The sequence below is a fragment of the Pongo pygmaeus genome, chromosome 7, assembly GCF_028885625.2.
Source record: "Pongo pygmaeus isolate AG05252 chromosome 7, NHGRI_mPonPyg2-v2.0_pri, whole genome shotgun sequence".
NCBI lineage: Eukaryota > Metazoa > Chordata > Mammalia > Primates > Hominidae > Pongo > Pongo pygmaeus.
The window spans coordinates 42,347,677-42,372,448 of NC_072380.2; the positions used below are offsets into that span (position 1 = coordinate 42,347,677).

The 24,772-nt window shown below is 38.1% G+C and overlaps 1 protein-coding gene across 11 annotated transcripts in view; it reads right to left on the reverse strand.

The window, feature by feature from the left end:
• Positions 1 to 24,772, reverse strand: part of KAT6A (lysine acetyltransferase 6A) — a 121,264-nt gene that overhangs the window by 50,902 nt on the left and 45,590 nt on the right. For 10 of the 11 annotated variants that reach the window (XM_054499722.2, XM_063668715.1, XM_063668716.1 and 7 more), the window contains one exon: positions 5,323 to 5,431. In XM_054499722.2, the coding sequence (XP_054355697.1) occupies positions 5,323 to 5,431 (109 nt within the window). Of the gene's footprint in view, positions 1 to 5,322; positions 5,432 to 9,345; positions 9,419 to 24,772 lie in introns of all 11 variants that reach the window. The other variant, XM_063668720.1, reaches the window with a different exon arrangement.

Below are 24,772 nucleotides of genomic sequence, written 5' to 3' on the forward strand. Positions count from 1 at the left end.
TTGGCACCACAATTCAGTTTTATTAATGTTAAAGAGAAGTTAGGACCCCTCCCTACAATTTGATTACAAAAAAAACTTGACAAACTCCAAATTTTTATTAAGCCTACATCAAAGCATTATGTTTGTACATATCCGGTATATATATATATGAATACATATATGTTCATATATGAGAAATGCTCATATATGCATTACTGAAATAATATACAAAAAAGCTGTTTACATTGATAACATCCTAGAAAATTGAGCTATATATATCAAGAAGAAGGATTTTATGTCTCAGTTTATACCCTTTTGTGCTGTCATTTTTTAAATGATAATGTGTTACTTTTGTAATTTAAAAAATACAGTTAGTCCCCTTATCTGCAGTTTTGCTTTCTGAGGCTTTAGGCACCCACAGTCAACTGCAGTGTGAAAATATTAAATAAGCAACTCCTAAGTTTTAAGCTGCATACTGTTCTGAGTAGCATAATGAGATCTGCTGTCCCAGCTGGGCTGCGATCACCCACACTGCATACACTACCCACTTGTTAGTCACTTAGTGGTTGTCTGGGTTATCAGACTGTTGCTGGTATCACCATGCTAGTGTTATTATCATGCTTGTGTTGGAGTCACCCTTATTTTACTTCATAATGGTCCCAAAGCACAAAACTAGTGATGGTGGCATGTTGTTATAATTGCTCTATTTTGTTATCTATTATTCTTAATCTCTTACTGTGCCTAATTTATAAATTAAACTTTATCATATGTATGTATGCACATGCACAGGGAAAAACATAGCACCATATACAGAGTTCAGTTTTATCCAAGGTTTCAGGCATCCACTGGGGGTCTTGAAACCTCCAAGAATAAGGGGGACTCCTGTATATAATAAAAATCCTATCACTTAAAGTGAGTTATCTGCTCACAATTTAAGGCATGCAAGCTAAAACTAAAACCAAAAGCAGTATTTCTACTGTGCTCAGAATGAATAGCAAGAGAAAAAAATGCTTCCTCTTCCAAGAGTTAGTTATCAGTCTGATTCTCAAAAATTAAGGGTAGCCAATTTCCCCTCAACTCTGAAAAGAGCTGTCCCTCTCCTCTAAAAGTTGGTTGTGCTTATTTTTCTTTGGTGAGAGAAAGGGCTTGTTAAATCTTCTCCTCTCTTTTCTATTCCTAAAGGATTTTCTCTTTTATGAGATAGCAAGTTTATTATCAAAACATCACTAACACTGAAGGAAAATCCAAGAGGTGTGAAAATTTCACCCATAATCCTATCATCCTAGAATAATAGCCATTTTTATGTTAGACTTTCCTGTTTAAACTAGCTGAAAGCTCTGCATGACTATAATTTTAGCAAACATACAGTTTTTGTTTTATTTTATTTTAAATTTTAAGTAAACTGTATATTCCTTAAACTGATCATATTCCACTGACTGATACACTATAACCTGCATGACCATTTCCCTATTGTTAAATATTGAGACTACGGAACACTAAAATGAATTATTTCATGTTTACAGATTCTTTATTTCTTTTAACCCCTTAGAATGAATTCCTGAAAGTGGGACTGGTGAGTCAAATGTATTAAACATTTTTATAGCTTGATATGCACTGCCAAAACATTTTCCAAAAACTATGATATAATACGCAGTGCCACCAGCAAAAGAACAAGTGTTTTAGCACAATTACATGAGCTCTAGGTCTGTTATATTTCAATTGTGATTATCATAAACGCTATACAATGATAATTCACTGCTACTGTGGTATGTGTTCCTATTAATACTTGAGTAAAACACTTTTCATAGGCTCAACTATTAGTTTTCTTTCATATAAATTGCCAGTTCACAGGCTCTGCTCTTTGGACTTCATGCTCAGAAATGTAAACATGTTCTTTATACTTATATAGCTTTTGGCCCTTTGCCATATTTAAAGCAGTTATTTTCCCCCAAAGTATTCTTGCTCTTTCTATTTTAAGTATGTTACTTTTTAATTTAGAAAATATCAACGTTTATGTATCCAGCTATGCCCATGCTGTTCTTCTTTGGCTATTGTGACAGCCAGTCTCCAGGCTGCTCCCTAGGCATTCTTGCCTCCTGCTAGTCATACTCTCACAACTCCCTCTCATAATGAACTGGGTTGATCTGCATAACCAAGAAGATATTGCTGAAATAACACACTGTGACTCTAAGGCCAGGTTATAAAACACAATGCAGATTCCACCTCACTCTCTCTCAGACACTCATCGGGGGAGGCCAGCTGCCATGTTGCAGGCATGCATGCAGCCCTGTGAAGATGTCCACATGGCATGGAACTGAAGCTTCTTGTCGACAGGCCCGTGGCAGCAGCAACTTGCCAGCCAGGTAAATGAGTCATCATGGAAGCCTTCAGATGACTGCAGCACCAGTTAAAATCTTGGCAGCAACCTCATGAAAGATACCAAGTCAAAATCACCCAGATAAGCAACTCCCAAATTCCTGACCCACAGAAACAGTATGAAGTAAAAAATGTTTTGTTGCTTTAAGCTGCTAAGATTTAGAGTAATTTATTTCTGCAGCAACAGATAACTAGTAGTTAATTGTTCTACAATTTCTTTAAAAGTTACCGCTACAGGGGCTGGGCACAGTGGTTCACGCCTGTAATCCCAACACTTTGGGAGGCCAAGGCGGGAGGATCACGAGCTCAGGAGATCGAGACCATCCTGGCAAACACGGTGAAACCCCATCTCTACTAAAAATACAAAAAATTAGCCGGGCGTAGTGGCAGGCACCTATAATCCCAGCTACTCCGGAGGCTGAGGCAGGAGAATGGCGTGAACCCGGGAGGCAGAGCTTGCAGTGAGCCGAGATCGTGCCACTGCACTCCAGCCTGGGTGACAGAGTGAGACTGTCTCAAAAAAAAAAAAAAAAAAAAAAAGTTACTGCTACAGTAATAGTTTTCAAATTATGCTCATCCTTAGCTTAGAGAGATGCAGAGACCACCTCAAATATAATGCTACTTAGACGGTAGGGCTGCAAACACAACACCTCCTCTCCTCCATTTCATTCCCACCCCACCTAGAACAACTCATTCTATGTTTTATATATTTGGGTTTTAATTAGGGAATTTGGAAATAACTGCATCATATGGCATGCCATTATATTTTCAACTAATCTTTTATGATTTACGGTTTATATTTAACTATGAAATCCATCCAGAGTTCATTCTGGTTTGTGATAGCACGCTGGATATGACTACCTAGCATTCAAGATCTGTTCTCACCTTCTACTATGGATAAAAACTGAAAAGCTAAAAAATCATACTTCTTAGACTCCTTTGCAGCTAGGCTCTAAGTTCTGACAAGTGGATGTGTTCTCCAGGGATATTTGAAAGGCAAAAACAAAGCAAAGATCATCCTCCTCCTAGTATTATTTTCTAATGATAAGCAAAGTCATGGAAACAACTGTATCCATGCTTCTCCCTCGTGGATATCTAGAGCTATTGTAATGATGGCCAAACTTAGCACTTCAGCACCAACTACAGAGCGCAACTGTTGTGCAGTGGACTCCCCCCTGCTTCCACCTCTTCCAGATAGAGGCAGACACAGTAACTCCTCAGATGGGTCAGTTCTGCAGTGACCCCAGAGTTAGTCCTTAAAGCCCAACCTCCAGCTTGCCTCTTCAGCTCTGACAACAATTTCACAAATACCTAATTCTTATATTTAACTTCCTTCCTCTTGAAGTATCTACTGTGGTTTCTGTTTTCTGAACTAAATTATGGTTGTTATCACTATAAAACACTGAAAATTAAGCCAATGGTCAAAGATAATGCTGGTTTGCTAAGGCCTTCCTGTAAGGTCTTGTAAGTTCTTTTTTTTTAAGACAGAGTCTTGCTCTGTCGCCAGGCTGGAGTGCAGTGACGCCATCTCAGCTCACCACAACCTCTGCCTCCTGGATTCAAACAATTATCCTGCCTCAGTCTCCTGAGCAGCTGGGACTACAGGTGCGCACCACCACGTCCAGCTAATTTTTGTATTTTTAGTAGTGATGGGTTTCACCATGTTAGCCAGGATGGTCTCGATCTCTTGAACTCGTGATCTGCCCACCTCGGCCTCCCAAAGTGCTGGGATTACAGGCGTAAGCCACCACACCCGGCCGATCTTGTGAGTTCTTGAAATGTAGAGCAATAATATCTCTGGAATTGGCAAATTAGGAGATTCTGCAAAATCTTTCTTAGGGCCTAGAATTTCACATCGTTCGCTAGACTGCAGTATCAACACTATTTCCCAATCTGACATATGTAAGTTTCCATCAAGAAAAACAAATCTGTTATCATCCTGGTTCTATTCATCAATCCTGAGGCATAAATCAAGAAAGACTAAGTAGCAATTATTAAAGAAACCAGCAATAACTTCAAACTGATTGCCGTGATTTAAGCAGATGTTAAATACTGAAATGTAAAGACCAAGAGGAAAAAATAAACCCACAGAAAGTGTTTTATATATAAAAAAAAAACTAAGACCTGATTTAAATTAACTGAATTACACATTTCAGCCATATATTCAAATCCCTCCCTAGTACAGAAGCTCATCTCAGTTACCTAAAACCATAATCAAATTAAAATACAGTCATGCACCACACAATGACGTTTCAATCAAATACAGCCCACATATGGCCGGGTGTGGTGGCTCACATCTGTAATCCCAGCACTTTGGGAGGCCAAGGCAAGGCGGATCACCTGAGGTCGGGAGTTTGAGACCAGCCTGGCCAATATGGTGAAACCTTGTCTCTACTAAAAATATAAAAATTAGCCAGGCGTGGTGGCGGGCAACTGTAATCCCACCTACTCGGGAGGCTGAGGCTGGAAAATTGCTTGAACTCAGGAGGCAGAGGTTGCAGTGAACCAAGATCGTGCCACTATACTCCAGCCTGGGTGACAGACGAAGACTGTCTCAAAAACAAACAAAAAACCAGACCACATATGACTGTAGCCCCGTAAGGTCATACTACTGTATTTTTACTGTACCTTTTCTATATTTAGATATGTTTAGATACACAAATATTCACCAGTGTTACAACTGCCTACAATATTCAGTACTGCGCAGGTTTGAGCCTATGAGCAACAGACTACACCATATAACCCAGGTGTGTAGTAGGCCATCCCTCTTGGTTTGTGTCAGAACACTCGATGTTCACACGATGATGAAACTGCCTAAAGACATGTTTCTCAGAACTTATCCCCCATAATTAAAAGATGTATGACTGTATTAATTTCATAAGGATCAAAGATACAAACTCAAGTCAACATACTTTCCGCTTGCCTTCATAACACATTTTAGAAGAAAAACAGAAGGAAATCACATACCACTGTTGCCACAGTCGGCACAGGAGATGAGTTCCTCTGGCTTCTTTTCTCGGTTTTGTTCTTTTGTACCAAGACAGAAACTACAGATGGGGATGGGTTCAGCAACCGGCTGTGAAGAAAAACACAATTCATTCCAGTACTAACACTTTTATTTAGTATTACTACAAAGACATCAAAATTAAAGTTTTAAATTCCTACCAGAATAAGTTTAGGACAATTGTATTACTCTCCTAAATTCCAGCTAAGTAGGTGAGTTTTTACAAAGCCTGCTCTGGCTGGGCCTTTACAACTGGTCCTTGTTATGACCATTTAGAAACTTTACTCCAAAAAATCCTATCCCAGTCATGTTCATCACTTAGAACCTAAATGATACAGTGTGGATTTTCAAAAGCAAACCCTTAAGATTGAAAAATTCAACTGGAATAAGTTCAAGAAGACACAGTGTAAGCGCTGAAAAAGCATGTGATCTAGTACAAGAGCAGTAAGATATATACAAGTAAACAGACACAGTGACTCCTTGGCAGAAGACATTAAGTGCTATAAGAGAGAAACAGTAAGTGTTTTCTAGCAGTACGAAAAAGAAATTCCAACTGTGGTGTGGAGGAAGGGAAAGGTTGAAAGGGGAAAACACCATGTATTAAGCACCAGTACTATGTTATGGGATCTTTAGAAACTTGTCCAAGGACAGTAGCTAACAAGTGTTAAGAGTGGTTTGTTTAATCTATGCTCCTCCTAAGAGTGATGGAGAGAAGGCAGAAGAGGTAGTATAAGCAGAATAGACTTAGGTGTGCAGTCTGGTAAGGCCAATGCTTAAAGTACATAGTTTCTGCTATAAGGGAGGGGAAAAAAAATAAAAGAAAGAAGCTAGATAAGTTCGTGAAGACTGCCACCGAAGGTAAAGAAGTTGGACTCTCAAACTCATTAAAATGTATACATTAAATATTTGCTTTTTATTTATCAATTATACCTAAATACAGCCTTAAAAAGAAAAAAAATTTTTTTTTAAATTGGACTTCATCCTATAGGCAAGTTTACAGAACCAGGAGATAATCACTTGGAGAAAAATAATTATTGTAGCAATATCGAAGACAAACAGGGAAAACTCCAAAGATAGGTAAAACATTTAAACAGTGGTTACAATGATCTGGTGAAGACAAGATGAGAACTTGAACCAAAGCTAAGGAAATGAAATAGAAGAAATAGCAATGGGCTTAAAACCAGTTTTGAGAGTAGCAGAAAAAGAAAGTGAGTTAAATATGACTAAGTGAACTGAAAAGATAGTGACACTATCAACTGTGCACAGCAAGTCATTTTAAAGCAGAGAGTTTGGAGGAAAGCAATTTGGAGGAAACTGGTGAGTTCCATTTTAAATGTGTTTAGTTGGAGGTACCCTCAGTCACCTCTCAACTGTTTATGCTAGGCACTGTGCAGGATGGCAGTGGAAAGCCCTCAAGCTGCATTCATTCATTCGTTCATTCATTCATTCATTTGCTTGCTTCCCAAAGGACAAAGTATCGAGATGCTTTTAGTCTACTGGGGAGAACAGATGAAGTACAATAAAATGTTTGTAAGTACTATGATAGAACTATAGTAATAGAAAACAGGAGGAAAGTGGGGAAGGAGGTACTTTCACAAAAGTACCCTTTGACTTAAGTTTTTCCAGAAGTATTTAACAGGCAGCCCCACCAGGTTCAAAAAGGTGTTCAAAAAGGTAGAAAATACACAATCATGTTTGGGAGGGGAAAGTGAGCTTAGTTTGGGGCTTACTGAGCTTAAAAATGCTTATGTAGCTGGGCGCAGGGGCTCACGCTTGTAATCCCAGCACTTTGGGAGGCCGAGGTGGGCGGATCACCTGAGGTCAGAAGTTTGAGACCAGCATGGCCAACATGGTGAAACCCTGTCTCTACTAAAAATACAAAAATTAGCCAGGCGTGGTGACATGCACCTGTAATCCCAGCTACTCAGGAGACTGAAGCAGAAGAATCACTTGAACCGGGGAGGTAGAGGTTGTAGTGAGCCGAGATCGCACCATTGCACTCCAGCCTGGGTGACAAGAGCAAGACTCCATCTCGGAAAAATAATGTAACGTAACATAACATAACAACATAACAACATAACATAACATAATATAACATAACATAACATAACACAACATAAAAAATACTTATGTAACATTCATGTAGCAATACCCACTGACAATATAATACAGGGAGATCTGAAATTTAACACAGAGACTGGTCTGGATTTAAAAATCTAGAAGTCATATACATACAAAATGGCATTAAAGCCATCAGAATTGATGAGTTTTCTCACAGAGAAAGGTATGAAGAAGAGAGCTAAGGTGAGAATAGCAATAATTAAGTGGCTGGCAGAGAATAAGCCAGAAAAGCAAACAGATTAATGAGAGAGTTGGGTGGAACACCAATATCAAAACATCCAACACACACAAGCTAACAGTAGTGCTCAGCCAAGAGACTGAGAGATGAACAGCTAGATGTCTTAATAATTATGGCTTAATCATAATTAAGACTACCACATCCTTTCCTCAAAAAGGAGTATGAAAAAAGAACTGGGGAAGTAAGTCAGGAAAGACTTTATCCAGCAGTAAAAATCTGGAAAAAAAAAACAAAAAACAAAAAAAAACAACTCTAAAGAAGGCCTAGGAAGAAGGTAGAAGCCAGTCACGAGATTTGAGCTTTATTCTGTAGCCTGTAAGGTACAACTGGGTGATTTTAGGCAGAGGAATAGTATGGCCAAGATCTAAATTTTAGAAAAGTCATTCTATAAGCAGTTAAAAATTGATTGCAAGGGATGTGATCTATAATCCAGGCCATGAGCAAAGAAGGACTGTATTAAGGCGCTGAGCAAAGAAATGGAGAAAATAAGATAAAAGATATTAAAAGATAAAATTGTCAGGACTTGATGGCTAATTGCTTTGGGGAGGGAAGCACAGCAAGGAAGACAATAGACTGGGAAGACAGCACTAAGAAAATGAAAAGGCAAGCCACAGAATGTAAGACATTAACAACAAATTTAACCAACAAATGGCCCATATCCAGCATAGATAAAGAAATTTTTACACTGCAGTAAGGAAGAGGCGCACAGTTCAACAGAGATGGCAAAGACTTCCACAGGTACTTTCCCACAGAAAATACGTGAATAACACACGAAAGGCCAACAAACATAAGGAAAGATGTTCAATCTCATTAGTCATCAAGAAAATAGACTTTCGAGAATGGCTAAAATTATGAAGACCAGTGATATTAAGGGTTGATTAAAAAGTGGAACAACGGCCGGGTGTGGTGGCTCACACCTGTAATCCCAGCACTTTGGCAGGCCGAGGCGGGCAGATCACAAGGTCAGGAGTTCAAAACCAGCCTGGCCAACATGGTGAAACCCCGTCTCTACTAAAAACACACAAAAAATTAGCTGGGCATGGTGGCAGGCACCTGTAATCCCAGCTAGTCAGGAGGCTGAGGCAGAAGAATCATTTGAACTTGGGAGGCAGAGGTTGCAGTGAGCCAAGCCGAGATTGTGCCATTGCTTTCCAGCCTGGGTGACAAGGCGAGACTCCGTCTCAAAAAAAAAAAAAAAGGTGGAACAACACATACACTGCTGACAGGAATATAAATATAAATTGACAAGACCAATTTGAAAATGTTGACATTACATACTAAAATTGAACATGTCCATACCACATGATCCAGCACTTCCACTCCTAGCTACACAATTGAAGTACATATGCATAAAACATACACCAAAATGTTCAGAGCAGCATTATTCATAATAATACATTTTATTCAAACAAAAATTACCCAAATAATTAAGGGGTTAAACAGATAAATTGTGCTGTGTTCATACAGTAGAATGTTAAACAGTATTAAAAATAAACAAATGCTGCCAACAACATGGATGAATATCACAAACTATATTGAAAGAACAGACAAAAGAATACATCCTGTACATTTTTTTAATGTAATGTTCAAATATAGTTCTACATTGTTATGTCAGGAAAGTGGTTACCTTTGGAAAGGAAGGAAGCAGTAGTGAATTGTAAACAGACTTCTGAGGTGCTGGTAATGTTCTCTTTCAGGACCTGGATGGTGGTTTCATGGATGTCAATTACGTGTAGTTAAGGTGTACACTTATAATCTGTGCATTTTCTGTATGTATATTTTAATTAGAGTTAAATTTAAATTAATCAAAAAATATAGTATAGGACCATGGTACCTTTGGAATATTCTTCAAGAAACATCAATAGTGATTTGGACATTAAAGTTTGGAACTTAGGAAATAGGCTGAAGATGGACTGAAAAGATATCAACATGCAGGTGATAACTGACAGCACTCAGTAAGAACGTGGAGGGGATAGAAAAGGGTAGAAAATAAGGAGAGGGGAGTACAGAAATGGGATAAAGACTGCGAGAAGCATACCAACATTTAGGAGCACCTGAGAAAAAAAAGGAGACCACAAAGGAATAATCTAGGAGAAAACAGAAACAAAAGAAGTAATGACACAAGAACTTCAACAAGTAGAGAGTAATCAATAATCAATTTTGGAAAGATAAAGTATCTACTGGAGCCTGGGCAACAAGCAAAACCCCATCTCTACAAAAATTATCCAGGTACGGTGGTGAGCACCTGTAGTCCCAGCTACTTGAGAGGGTGAGGTGGGAGGATCGCTTGAGCCCAGGAGATTAAGGCTGCGGTGAGCCATGATCATGCCACTGCACCCCAGCCTGGCAACAGAGCGAGACTCTCTTTTTTAAAAAAAAAAAAAAGGTATTTACTAGATTCTGCAACTGAGAAATAGTTGAAGGCATCACTGTGCGACAGCCCTTGTCAAGTGACAGAATAAGAACTAAAGTCACAGGACCAACAAACTGCCATGAACGGACAGAAAGCAGACAAAAGGTAGCTAAAAAGAAATTGCAATAGGTTTTAATGTATTCTAGGTGATCAAGATGGGAAAGACTAAACCTATTTAAATGTAGAAGAGAAGACAAATGTAGTAAAAGACCTATTAGAGGCAGTGAAGATCAAATAATGTGTCAACTCTTCTTCCTGGGCCTCTCTCCACTACACCATCTTTTATAAAACAGGGGTGAGAGCATGGAAAAGTCACTCTCCTCGAGGGATATGTACACAATTCAGTGTAATGACCTATGAACGGTGGGTCACAGTACCAGGTTCACATATAAAGCTCATTGTATCACTTTAACAGTCTGGATAAAAAAACGAACAAAGTTGGGTTTAGAGCAATCACTGAAGAGAAGCCTACTTTAGGACAGGGAAGCTAGAGGGAAGACTGAGAACAGTATCACAACTCAAACTAAATTGCCAAAATTAACATATTTAAGTATTAGCAAAGTACTTGGCCAATCTGCTATACTTCTCAGGGACAGATTAGATCATTTTATTACTACTTAATGGAGCAAACATAAAAGGGAAAAAAAGGAGAAAGTCTGGAAAACAAATTATTGTTATTCTTCAGCATAGGAAACCTGTGTCTTCAAACATGTGTCTTTATCATCCAGAACAAGACAGTAAAGTTTCTAACTGCAAAAAAAAATGGTATTCAAAATCATAACTAAGAAACCCCTAGCAAAATTGTCCCTCTATGTCCCTGTATGTTCCCTGTAATATTACTACTGTTAATACTTCTTTTATATATGATCAGTTTCACATTACTAGACTTTGTCTACCCCAAACCAAATTAGCTTCAGCCATTCAAACCTATTCATGAAAGTGAAGGGTTGAGGCATAGTGATTCAGACCAACTGGCTGTGTTGTTACTTAGAGCTGGATAGACAGTTTAACCAAATTATTCTAGCACTTATCAAATAATCCCAGTCTTAGACCGTGCTTACTGATGACACAAAACAATTTGCTGATTAGTCCCAATAATGACAAGTTTATACAATATTGATATTTACAGTGTGAAAATAAAGCTGAAAAGCAATTTGTTAAGCCAAATAAAGGCGTTATTCCAAACAGAGTCAAGCTGTATAAAAACAGTTTTCAGTCACACATGGCAAGCTCCCCACTGAAGATGCATATTCTTTGGCCAAGCATAAAAATAATAAACTTTTCAGCTACCAAACCAAAGTGAATCCATAGAGATATACTATTACTGACAATGATCATGACATTTTAACTAAGTGATAATTTCAGTTTGTTTTTTAAGTGCAATTTGGGAAAGAGTAACAGTACCTTGGGGGTTTAGTCATTTCAGCTGATGAGCTACAGCAACAAATGGTTTAAATAAATCATCTAGGTTAAGACACAGTCTATCAGTTTTCTTTAATTTGTTGGTCAAATAGCACTGCTAATCAGTACACCATGATTTGTTTTACAATATGCCAAACTATATTGTTAAAAGCATTTAAAAGTTATAACTCCAGGTCACTCTCATTCCCAAACTATTAATGAGCATGAAAACCAGTGAGGTAGGGCTAAAACTAAATTGGGTTCACCATAAGATTTGAATCTGAAATGCACTAAGGTGGTTACAGGAAAAATAGAAGAGATATTCATAGTATTTTCCAAGTAAAACTCTACAAGCTGATTTCAATTGCTCTGTATCACAAAGACAAAAACTACTGATAATCAGTGAAAAAATCTGTGCAGAGACAGAAAATATGCCATATATTTCTCTCAGACCTATCCAAGCTTCTTTCTTATACCTTATTGTTCCCATGATCTATATAAAGTAAACCTGTTCCTACAACTAATAAAAGAAAAAAGGTTGTAGCAAATGACTTTACACACCATTAAACACAGCAGCCACAGTGAATCTGTTAAAAGGTAAATCAAAGCATGTCATTCAGCTGCCCCAAACTCTCCAGTCCAATTGCTTTCATCTCAGATTAAATGCCACATGAACTACAACGTCCTGTGTGATCTGTACTCCCCTGCTTTCCCCTTCAGTTACCTCCCTGACCTCAACTTCTATTGCTCTCTCCCTCTACACTCCACTCCAGCTTCCTTGCTTAGGTTTTCAAGGCAGCGGTTACAGGCACAGGGCCTTTGCATCTGCTTTCCTTCTATATCTAGAATGTTCGTCCCAAGATCTTTCAGATCTCTACTCAGGAAGTCACCTTCTCAGTAAGGCTTTTTTTGAACACCCCATCAAGCATTTCAAAGCAAACCACCAACCCCAATAATTCACAAGTTCCTTCCCTGCTTTGTTTTTTCCCCTTAATCCTTTTCACTAATTAACATGTGTGTATGTATATCTTATTATTTATTCTTAACTAAATGTAACTTCTATGAAGACTCTGATTTTCACCTGTTTTTTAGGACCATATTCTTACTACTAAAAGCAATGCCTAGGCTGGGCGTGGCGGCTCACACCTGTAATCCCAGCACTTTGGGAGGCTGAGGCAGGTGGATCACGAGGTCAGGAGTTCAAGAGCAGCCTGGCCAACATGGTGAAACTCCGTCTCTACTAAAAATAGAAAAATTAGCCAGGCATGGTGGTGGGCGCCTGTAATCCCAGCTACTCAGGAGGCTGAGGCAGGAGAATCACTTGGACCCAGGAGGCGGAGGTTGCAGTGAGCCAAGAACGTGCCACTGCACTCCAGCCTGGGCAACAAGAGCGAGACTCCATCTCAAAAAAAAATAATAATAATAAAAATAAAAACAATGCCTAGTATATAGAAGTCACTCAATAAGTATTGCTGAATAATTAATTGAATTACCTTGTAGAATTAGATATAATAAGAGTACCTTACATAGAAAGAACAATGAGTTGGGTATGAGCCTGATAAAAAGCCATGTGCAGTGCAGTAATAATCACAGTAGTACAGAAATGCTCTACTGTTTACAAAAGCAATCTCACAAAGTGATTTCATGGCCATAACTAAGTAAGATTTCTGCCACAGCAACTCAAAAGCAGAGGGAGACTTGTAGCAGAGGGCACCAATATTGTGTACCTTGTGTTGTCAGTTGCCTACATCTCCTTAAGCACCATGTTGAGATCTCTATAATAATCACCAGATGGCAGTATTGAGGCAAACACAGGGTGGATGATTCGGTAACAAGTAGGCATTCTGACTTGAACTTTTAAAAACAGGAACAGTAAAAATTTTGCCCAATGCTCTCTGTTGAAGTTTATACCATGAAAGAATTTTTAATCATAACCATTTAGAATATCTTAAATAATGACATTTTCTAGATACACAGATATATCATCTGAGATAGTCCCATCTTAAAGTCCAATTTTCATTTCTTTCTTTCTTTCTTTCTTTCTTTTTTTTTTTTTTGAGACGGAGTTTTGCTCTTGTTGCCCAGGTTGGAGTGCAATGAGGCGATCTCGGCTCACTGCAACCTCCACCTCCTGGTTCAAGCGATTCTCCTGCCTCAGCCTCTCCAGTAGCTGGGATTACAGGCATGTGTCACCACACCCAGCTAATTTTGTATCTTTAGTTGAGACGGGGTTTCACTAGGTTGGTCATGCTGGTCTCAAACTCTTAACCACAGGTGATCCACCCACCTTGGCCTCCCAGATTGCTGGGATTACAGGAGTGAGCCACCACACCCGGTCCCAATTTTCATTTCTTTCCCTCAATACTGTCTTTAATTTTTTAAAGGCCATAAACCTTATCTCTATTTTCTAATATCTTCTGAGGAACTCAAATCTAACTTTGTCTCTATTCTTAAACACTGACAAAAAGAACAGTCAAGAACCTGTGTTATTATATGCAATTATTTCTAGTTAAAACTGAATTGAATGATAAATTCTATAATTTGTCACCACTGAAATTTTCATGGAAAAAAACTGCACTTGTAAACTCAAACTCATAACTTTGGAAACCTCTAAGAGATCACTTCATAAGCAATCAGGCAATACAGGTATGTGGTTTCTAAAACCTACAAAATTTCTCAAGTTTTACAGCCACTGGAAATTACTGAGACACACTGGCATAGCCAATTAAAAGAGTATGGAAGAAGTACATATATAATTCATGTAATACTCCCTATAACATTCAAACATGCACTAAGCAACAAAAAAGAATAATGAGCACATCCTTCCATAGACTTAAATACAAAACATCTATAAAGTATCTATGGTTTCAATGTCCCCTCCAAGTCTGGTGTTGTTAAGACGTGGGGGCTTTCGGAAGGTAACTGGACCATGAGGGCTCCGCCCTCATGACTAGATTAATGCTGTTATCAGGGGAGTGGGCTAGTTATTGTTGGAATTTGGCCCCCTTTTCCTCTGTGTCTTGCGTGCTCGCTTCTATCTTCTGCCCTTATGCCATGTTATGGCAATGCAAGAAGGCCCTCACAGAGAGATGAGGCCCCTTGATCTTAGACTTCTCAGTCTCCAAAACTATGAACCAAATAAACATCTTTTCTTTATAAATTACCCAGTGTGTAGCGTTCTGTTACAGCAGCAGAAAACAGACTAAGGCATACACAAAACTTATGTTCAACTATAATTACTGCAACTCATTTCTTTAAAATCTAGTAGTGTACCACAAAAGGACACATATTATATATATTATATGATTCCATTTATATGAGGTACCTAGAATAGACAAATTCATAGAGACAGAAAATAAAACAGGTTACCAAAGGCCATGGGAAGTGGAGAATGGGAAGTTATTGTTTAATGGATACAGAGTCTATCTGAGATGACGGAAAAGTTCTGAATGGATGGAAAAGAAATGGATGGTGGTGATGGTATCACGACAGTGTCAATGTACTTAATGCCACTGAATTATACACTTAAATAGTTAAAATGGTAAATTTTTATATAAATTTTACAATAAAAAAATGAACAAAACCAATTAGTATAGATTTTTCATATTCTCACAAATCAGATGATTTAAGTAATAGGTCAAAACTCATGCAATGAAAAGCAACTACTGTAATTTGTTCTCATCTTGAAACCTGTATTTTTAACCATTCCTGTGGAACCCTAGGAATATGTTAAAACTTGTATGCAGTAAACAGAACTAGAAATATAATTGTAGCCCATCAAAAATGGAAAAAAAAGTTAATAATTATATTTGGCTACTGAATTTAAATGTTAGCCATTTTATTTTCACTGTATCTACATGGAAGTTAAGTTATCTTTTAATCCAATTGCATAACAACTCACTTTGTCTTAACAAAAATTTTTAAGAATTAAATCTATAGATCAAACACTTTTCAGTCTCAAACAAAAAATTCTTTCTGACCACCATGTATCTTATCCATCCAGGTTACTCTGAGCAAAAACCACCATAAGCTTCTCTCAAATCTATCCCTCTACAACTACAACCTAGACTGCCTCTCCAGTCTTCTAGTGGCTCCCAGGTACTTTATCCTACCCCTTTCTTCTATAATCAAGTAAAGTAAATTTAACTTGAAATTAACTTTCTTCGGTGGGTATTTGTTTCACAGAACTTGAAACAAATAATTTTCAGCAGAGACATTATCTATAAGTTGATAAACATCTACTGACAAGCACTCTACTACACAAATACCTGAAGGATAAAGAGGAGTTAAGTCTTAAGCTTAGAAGGGTGGAAAACTGGACTATTTTCAGGCATGGTATAGTGAAGGAAACCAAAATGATGCTCAATGGCTGGGCATGAGGAAAACAAGTATTGCTAGGTTGTCAAAATATAACCCAATACACAGTAAGAAGTCTAGTAAATGTTACTCCTTGGTGGGCATTTTAACAAAACATAAAAATTTGAATCAATCAAAGAAAAGGTTGTACTCACATTTTCAAAGCACTTATAAATGTCAGTCAATTCAAAAACAAAATCCACACAAAACAATTAGAAACCAATTAAGTACCATTCATATTTTCCACTCACACACCAAAAACGTAAGCCTTCTGGAAGAATCTTTGCAAAATTAGTTATTTCCAATATCATAAGAGTAACAAACTGCACACATATTTCCTTTAGGAAACTCATCCTTTGTTGGAAAGTGTTGACACTTTGAGAAAGCTGAACATTCTAAAACGTATGGTTCTCTTCCACTCAGGCAAGCTCTTCACGTCAATTTTACCAAGTTTTTCATTCTTTCACTAATAATAGCCTTTGATGAACTCATGCTCTGACCAAATCCTTTCTGACAGTTTTGAATTCCATTTTTAGCCACCTTTTCCAAACTGATATCCTAGGTGAGCAGATATCACCACTTAATTCACCTATGCTTTGCACTTAGTATATACTAAGTAAGCGTTTGTTGAAATTAAAATACAACAAAACCATGCTTAGCTCCACTTATCATTACTTACTCAGAGCTTTTCCTCCTAGATTCTATATCTTCAAGGAAACTATATCTGGGTGGACTTTAATCTCTTTAAATTCTTCAGCATCCCATAGACTATCAAGTACTCTATGGCTGCTTATTAAACATTTTTAAGGATAATCTGTTCTCAAAAGTACACACCTGCAGAAGATTTATAATTTAAAAAAAAAAATGAATGGCCTGGGAAAAGACCTATAATTTCCATTATTTATAGTACATAACTTTCTATAATTTTAATCAATTCCAACATAACCCATTAGCCATTACAAAACTTTAATAGGGATGCTAAATTGAATTCATTTTTATTATGATGAGTTCATTCAATGACTTCTACAATTAGACAGCAATAAGATTACTAGTGAAAGTTAAGGATATAATTAGATCAATAATGACCAACTTCAATTTCCACTTTTACTATGTATGTAGATTATTGGAAATTTAGATGAGAAATCAATCATCTATTAAGATACTATAACAATCTTCTATTTCTTAATCAGAAGTGACATCAAAAATGACAATATCCATATTTGCTGAATTTAAATTCTAAGCGAAGAAACTGCAAAGCGTTATCTTCCTTTCACAGGTTTAGTGGTTATTTGAAAGCTCCACTTTCTATTTGTCAGTGATACATAATTTTCCTCATTCATCCAAACACTGGATGATACTTACAAATTATTATTGCCTCTCCCTTCCTTTGTGGTCCTTTTCTTTCTACTTTAGTTTCTTTTACATGTTTGTACCTCTCTCCTGACTCAGTCATGTCACCATATGCAATCTCCTCCATAGACTGATTCCCTCTACTCTTTCTTTGACTTTTTTCTGCATATTGCTACCAGATTAATCCTCCTTAAATACTATTTTTATCCAGTCATTTGCCTGGCTCAAAACTTATAGAATATATCTCAACTGTCAACTCCCACAGGCTGGAATTCAATTCCCTCCTTTATATACTAAACTACCTTTCTCACTCTATCTTCCATTCCCAATCTACTCATTCATCTTCAGAAATCATACTTTATGCTCATTCTCCAGGGTATTTTACCCCTTCTCTCAAAGTCGTTTGTATCTCTACCTACAAGAATCACCTCAGCAGCACTTAGAAACAAACTGGGTTCTGCCACTGTGGCATCACTTCGAGCAAGTTACTTAAGTGTTAAAAAGTACAATATACCTGCCTTTCAAGTTAATGTGAAGATTAACAGATAAAGTTATGGCTGTGTAATTCAAATGTAAGAAACACCTAGTAAATGCTAGTTTCTGCTATACCTTTTTCAAAACTGTATCTAACCTTCAAAGCTTATTTTTGTTAACTGACTGATTGCTACTTCTTAACTCAGGGCAAGTTTTAGTTCTATTTTAACTTCCTGAAATAGGCAAGTTAATTAAAATTTCCTGTGGCCTAAGAATTTTCTATATACGGTATTTACTTACACAATTGCATTAAGAGTTTTAAAGTCTTTGTACACACACATTTACCACACTGTATATTACCCACTTAAAAAATAATTTAGTGGTACTTGAGTATAAGAGCATTAGCAAAAGAATATTTCTATGCTAAAACATATATAGAAGTGATGGCTGCCGGGCCCGGTGGCTCACACCTGTAATCCCAGCACTTTGGGAGGCTAACGCGGGTGGATCATCTGAGGTCAGGACTTTGAGACCTGCCTGGCCAACCTGGTGAAACCTCGTCTCTACCAAAAATACAAAAATTAGCGGGGTGTGGTGGCAAGCGCCTGTAATCCCAGCTACTCGAGAGGCTGAGGCAGGAGAATCACTTGAACCCAGGAACCAGAGGTTGCAGTGAGCCGAGATCACGCCATTGCACTCCAGCCTGGGCAACAGAGCAAGACTCCATCTCAAAAAAACAGAAGAAAAAAAAAGAAAAAAAAGTAATGTTTTAGAAGAAGATATTCAACAACTTTCATGTTCACTAAATTTTTAAAATATTGTTATTGTAGGCATTTATTTCAGCCAAAGGTTTAAGAACACGTGAACAAATAGGCATATAGCATCATTTTCTTCAAGACCCATGAAGAACAATAACTGATATATATCTGATAGAATGCAAGGTTCTGCTATCAGAATCATGATGTTTGCAACTGAAAAGGATCTGCAAAGATCATTATACGCTCCTCAGTTAAACAAAGAAAAAAAATCACTGTCAAAGGGCGCACACGACTAGTAAAGTGACAAAAGTGACATTCAAAGTCAGGTAGATATTCTGACTCCAAGTTCATAACTCTAAATACAGTTTTCAACTCAGTTGCTCAAGTGAACAATCTATAGATAAAACGTGAGGGAGGGAGAGGAAGGAGGGAAGGAAGGAGGAGGACGGAGGCTTTACAGGTAGAAAATGCTCGGTTTCTATTATTGGTAAATAGTGATACTAACATAATATAGTGTAGAATGGTTTAAACTTAGATATTTAAAACAAATACTGACCAGAGGTTCTCTGCTGCCTTCCTCAAAGAACAGCATTATTCATAGCAAAAAGAAATCAATCTTTTACTCCCTTTTTCCACTCCCAGAGAATTATTAAGAAAGGGGAAAAGATAGACAAAAATGTGGAAGCTACAGCAGATTCCTAAATGTAACTAATAAGACCTTTTATTTTAACACAGCACATTAGTGTCTCTGTAACTAAGTAAGACAAAAACTTTTCTGCCTAAGAAACTAAGACAAGGCACTGAGAGGGTCAAGAAAGGTGGAAGGAGGTTGAAACGTAGAGTAAGTGGCAGCTAGTGACAAGTTCCTAGAGGCAACGTGGTCAACGGACTTTTTAAAAAACTGTGTAAGACTACATTCTAAAATTTTTCTATGCTACAATAAAAATCTTGAAACTTGCAGCCCACTAAAAAAACAAGTATGTCATTTTTCAGTAATTTTTTAAAAGGCATGGGGCTTAAGTTTGATTCTGTGCAGTGCAGAGCAGAGGGAAGAGAAACACCCAAGGAGCTAGGGCAAAAGTAAGATGAAGGCCTTGGGAACCTAGCCAGAAGTGAGGGTAACAATGCAAGTCCCTGAGGATCTGTACAGATCTTGAGAAGAATGAAATTCTCCTACAACAAGGAATAGGGGCTTGTCAAAAGAAAAGCCTCAGCTGTCAGCTATATCTAGGCTGCAGCAGGAAATGCTTGGTTACCTACAAACAGAGCATCGTGGAGTTCTAGGTCTCCTACATGTATGCAAAGATACTTAGTATGTCTTTGTCTGCTTCATTGTTTTTAGTTTTAATAGAAAAGCTTTACTATTTACCCTAATTATAAAATCGTAACATTCATACTAAAATTTTGATAATAAAATGAGATAAGACTAAAATTCTCTCCTAATCTTTCGCTTCCTCCTCTTAATAGCCAGCATCTACTGAGAACTTAATCACAAGCACTGCTGTATATGCTCTACAGGTATTAACACCTTCAGACCTCACAACTGTCCTATGGGGAAGGTAATATCATCACCACTTTCCAGATAGGAAACATCCCCAGAAAGATTAATTTGGGTTACCCAAGTCATAAAGATGTAAGTGGCACAGCCCAGATACAAACCCAGGCAGTCTGGCTCCAGAGCCTGCATTCTTCAATCTGATGTTGTACTGTCTCTTTTCCTGTATACTGTTTTCAGCTTTTTCTTTACATAGATTTAAAACAAAACAAAACAAAACAAAACAATCAGCCTGGCAAACACGGCAAAACCCCATCTCTTCTAAAAATACAAAAATTAGCCAAGCGTGGTGTTGTGCGCCTGTAATCCCAGCTACTCGGGAGGCTGAAGCACGAGTATCACTTGAACCTGGGGGGTGGAGGTTGCAGTGAGCCAAGACTGCACCACTGCACTCCAGCCTGGGTGACAGTGAGACTCTGCTCAAAAACAAACAACAAAAACAAAACTAAACAAAATTTAAAACCCACACATACACACAGATGAGTCCACAGCAGGATGGAGTATAATCTGTTTTTTTGTTAAATTTCTATTTCCACATCAATAAATCCAAATCAATATCATCTTTCTTAAGGCTATATAACACTTCACTAAATGCTATAAGGTAATTTGACCGACCCCATATTGATGAACATTTAAATTCTAATTTTTTATTATATGCAATATTGCAGTCAAACAGCTTTGTACTTACATCTTTACTACTTTGTGGATTATTTCCTTAGGACATATTCCTTGAACTGGAATTACTGGGCCAAAAGGTATGCACATTTCTAAGATTTTTGATCCATACTGCCAAAGTGAATTTCAGGGAGGCTGTACTCCTGCCAATAATAGTACCATCTATTAAGCTGCTGTGTCTCAAGTCCAAGTTCACTCTTCTCTACTGGGCTTTATGATGTGGGGCTCAGATTCTGCACACTTCATTTCTCCTGTCAGGCGGCTTCCCATTCAGCTCCACCAGCCGGGAACACACTAGAGGAAGACTAGAATGTAAAGGTGACAAAAGAATGGACTTGTTCCTTGCTATCTCCTATCCCGCCACTGGAACCCTAGCATTGGCCCTTTCCAAGGAGAAATGGTTGTTTCCAGTCTTCAGCTTCCTTCAGCTCTCTCAGAACTAGACTTACCATGCTCCCTCAGAAAGCCCAACAGCAACAGGGCAAGGCATCTTTTTGAGAGATCTGAGACCCAACTTTGTGGGGCCTCTTGCTCAAGTCTTTGAAAGCAATCAGGCAGTGGGCCTTCCTCCTAAGTCTGAATCTCAGCTCTGTGGAGTGGAGCCCCTCCTCCAAGCTTCTAATAATTCAAACCTCTTTTTTTTTTTTTTTTTTTTGTTTCCCCAGCCCATGGGGTTGTAGCTGATTCAGGAAGTTATTACCTTGGTGTTACTTCAATTTTCCATCTTGCATTTCAGTTCTCCAGCATCTGCTTTATCAATTCCCTATACATCATTTTCTTTACTGAAGTATCTAGTGTGGATTCTATTTAATATCTTAGCAACTTGGCATACCTACCTATCTTCAGGAGGTCAGTGTTACAGGCTAAATTTTGCTCCCTGCAAAAATTCTTATGGTGAAGCCCTAATTCCTCAATGTGACTCTATTTGGAAAGAAGGCCTTTAACAGAGGTAATTGATGTTAAATAGATCATAAAGTTGGGGTCCTAATCCAACAGAACTGGTATCCTTATAAGAGAAAGAGAAATCAGGAGTGTACTCGCAGAGAAAACCTCGTGCAGACAGAGCAAAAAGGTGACCATCTGCAAGACAAGGAGAGAGGATAACCTTGCCGGTGCCTTGATTTGCAACTTCCAGTTTCCAGAATTGTGAGAAAACAAATTTCTGTTGCTTAAGCCATTTAGTCTACGGTATTCTGTTATAACAGCCCTAGCACACTAGTAGTCAGCTAGTGAAATCACCTCATACTATTCATATCCTCAATGTTACCTACACAGACCATTATCTTTAGTATTTATTGTGTATAAGGATATTTAGTTAGGTGCTAGAGAAACAAATATATAATAAAACTAGCTCCCTGCTGCTGGGTCTTATGATCTAGTTGTAAAATTAAGACGTGTGCATTAACATTACAATACAGAATAGCATATGCTAAGTAACAAACATAATGAAAATATTACAGGTAGGTTGCCCGAATAAACTGATTCAAATTAATGGTTCCTAAACTGTATAAGCCTGAAGGATTCAGGAAAAAAAGAAGTAGGAGCACACTTATTTTTTAAGTAACTACATAAAGCTTTAATAGGCAAAGCCCTTTTTTTAGACATGGATTCAAGCACTCTCACCAGACTTTGCAAAGAATGAAAAGCTAAATCTTCCCTCTAAAACCACTGACACATTTTGCAGTCTAGATACTCAACTTTATAAAAAAATCTTGAAAATAAGAACCCCAACTTTCAAGATCCTACATTACATTCTTTAATTCAATAGACTAGTAAATGAGATCATTTGTTCTAGAAATGACTATTCACAATGCTGATCAACAGTTAAAAATCACTACTTCGGCTGGGTGCAGTGACTCACACCTGTAATCCCAGCACTTTGGGAGGCCGAGGCAGGCAGATCACCTGAGGTCAGGAGTTTGAGAGCAGCCTGGCCAACATGGTGAAACCCCATCTCTACTAAAAATACGAAAATATTAGCCGGGCGTGGTGGCGCGCACCTGTAGTCACAGCTACTCAAGAGTCTAAGGCAGGAGAATCACTTGAACCTGGGAGGCAGAGGTTGCAATGAGCCGAGATCACGCCATTTCACCCCAGCCTGGGCGACAAGAGCGAAACCCCGTCTCTAAAAAAAAGTCACTATTTCTGCATATAAATGGAATCATACAGTCAGTAGCCTTGTAAGTCTAGCTTCTTTTGCTTAGCAGATTACATCTGAAATTCATTCATGTTAATGGCTGTGTCACAGTTTGTTCCTTTTCATCGCTAGTAACATTCCATTGTAGGACTAGGCCACAGTCCATTCCCCATTTGAGGAACATTTGAATTGTTCCAGATTTTGATTCTTATAAAGCCATTATAAATATTCGTGTTTAAAAAAAATCAGTACTTTTCTGTCTTCAAAGTCCTTTCAGAAGATATTCTTTTCCACACTACCCTAACGTTGCCCAGAAACATACAAAAGCATACTGTAAGTTAATATTGCATCAAATTAAAATTTCTCTGACTTAAAAATTTTCTCTGACTTCAATACTACCTCCATAACAGCATAAATAAAGCCTTAAGTGTTTAACGAGTTTGAAGCCTGAGGACAGTAGCTTTCTAAAGAAAAGCCAGTGTGATAAGGGTGGAGAACATAGTGACGTAATGCTCAATAAGGAAAGCCCTGACAAATGCAGACTGCACACACACAATAAGAGATCAGGAAAGCAAGGCTGAAGCAGCCAGCTTGGTTTCATGCTGCAAATTTCTGGCAGACATTCAACTCCTTCTGCTGTTTTCCTAGCCAGCACATTTATCTATGTAATGTCACCAGATCCAGAGAGGGAGTGAGGTTGGAAGGAGGGGGAAGAGGAGAAAAACTGTTTTACAGGCTGCCAGCCCTTCCACACATGCTGTTACATGTTACAAAGGATGTCTAGAAAGCCAATGTGCTGCACATATTCAAATGCTGCAAGCAAATACACACACACACACACACACACACTCTCTCTCTCTCTCTTTCCATCCATCCATCCATCCATCCAAAGAACAACTGCAGAAAAGGGAACTACCTTTGAAAAGAAGAAAAGCCCATAATTAAAGTCTTGATCCAGAAGCAATGACTCCCTTCTGAAAATGATTTCAGTTCTTGGGGGAAGAAGGTGGGGATACTAACCCTATGGGGAAATAACCTGTATTCTGCAAAAAAGCCTGACCTGATCTGGTCCCTGCCAACTACAAGCATATGCTACCACAGAAATAAAGTTTCTGTGAAGCAAAAGTATACCATCAAATAACAATTACCTTATTAATACCTAATATACACCCACCACTTTGCCAAGGACTAGGAGGAATAAAAACGAATTTTAAGAAACAGTTTAGGGACCCTAGAAGAGTCTAGTCTTGTCTGCACCTAGGACAGTTTCCTGTTCTTAGCACTCTTGTAAGTAGGTGTCTGGGAGTATGTTATGTGTGTGTGTGCAGGTGCACATGTGTGTACACAATAGTAATATCAAAACCAAAACTGTACCTGGAATATAAAACTAGAGATCAGAACGTATAGCTCATAGAAACAGTCAGGCCTATTTGCTTCTATAAACGGACACTCCAACTCCATAACATCCTACGTTACACGTCACCTCAGGCTGGGTATCCCTCATCTCTGAAATGCTTGGGACAAGAAGTGTTTCAGATTTCAGATGTTTTTTGGATTTTGGAATATTTGCATTATACTCACTGGTTGAGCATCCCAAATCCAAAAATTCGAAATCAAAAATGCTCCAATGAGCATTTCCTTTGAGAGTCATGTTGACGCTCAAAGAGTTTCAGACTTTGGAACTTTTTGGATTTGGGATGCTCAACCTGCACTAGGCAAGTACAATATATGAAGATATAAACCAGGAGTATTTATTTAACCTAAGAAATCAGTTGGCTGGGCACAGTGGCTCATGCCTGTAATCCCAGCACTTTGGGAGGCCGAGGTGGGAGGATCACCTGAGGTCAGGAGTTCGAGACCAGACTGGCCAACATGGTGAAACCCCATTTCTACTAAAAATACAAAAATTAGCTGGGCATGGTGATGCACACCTGT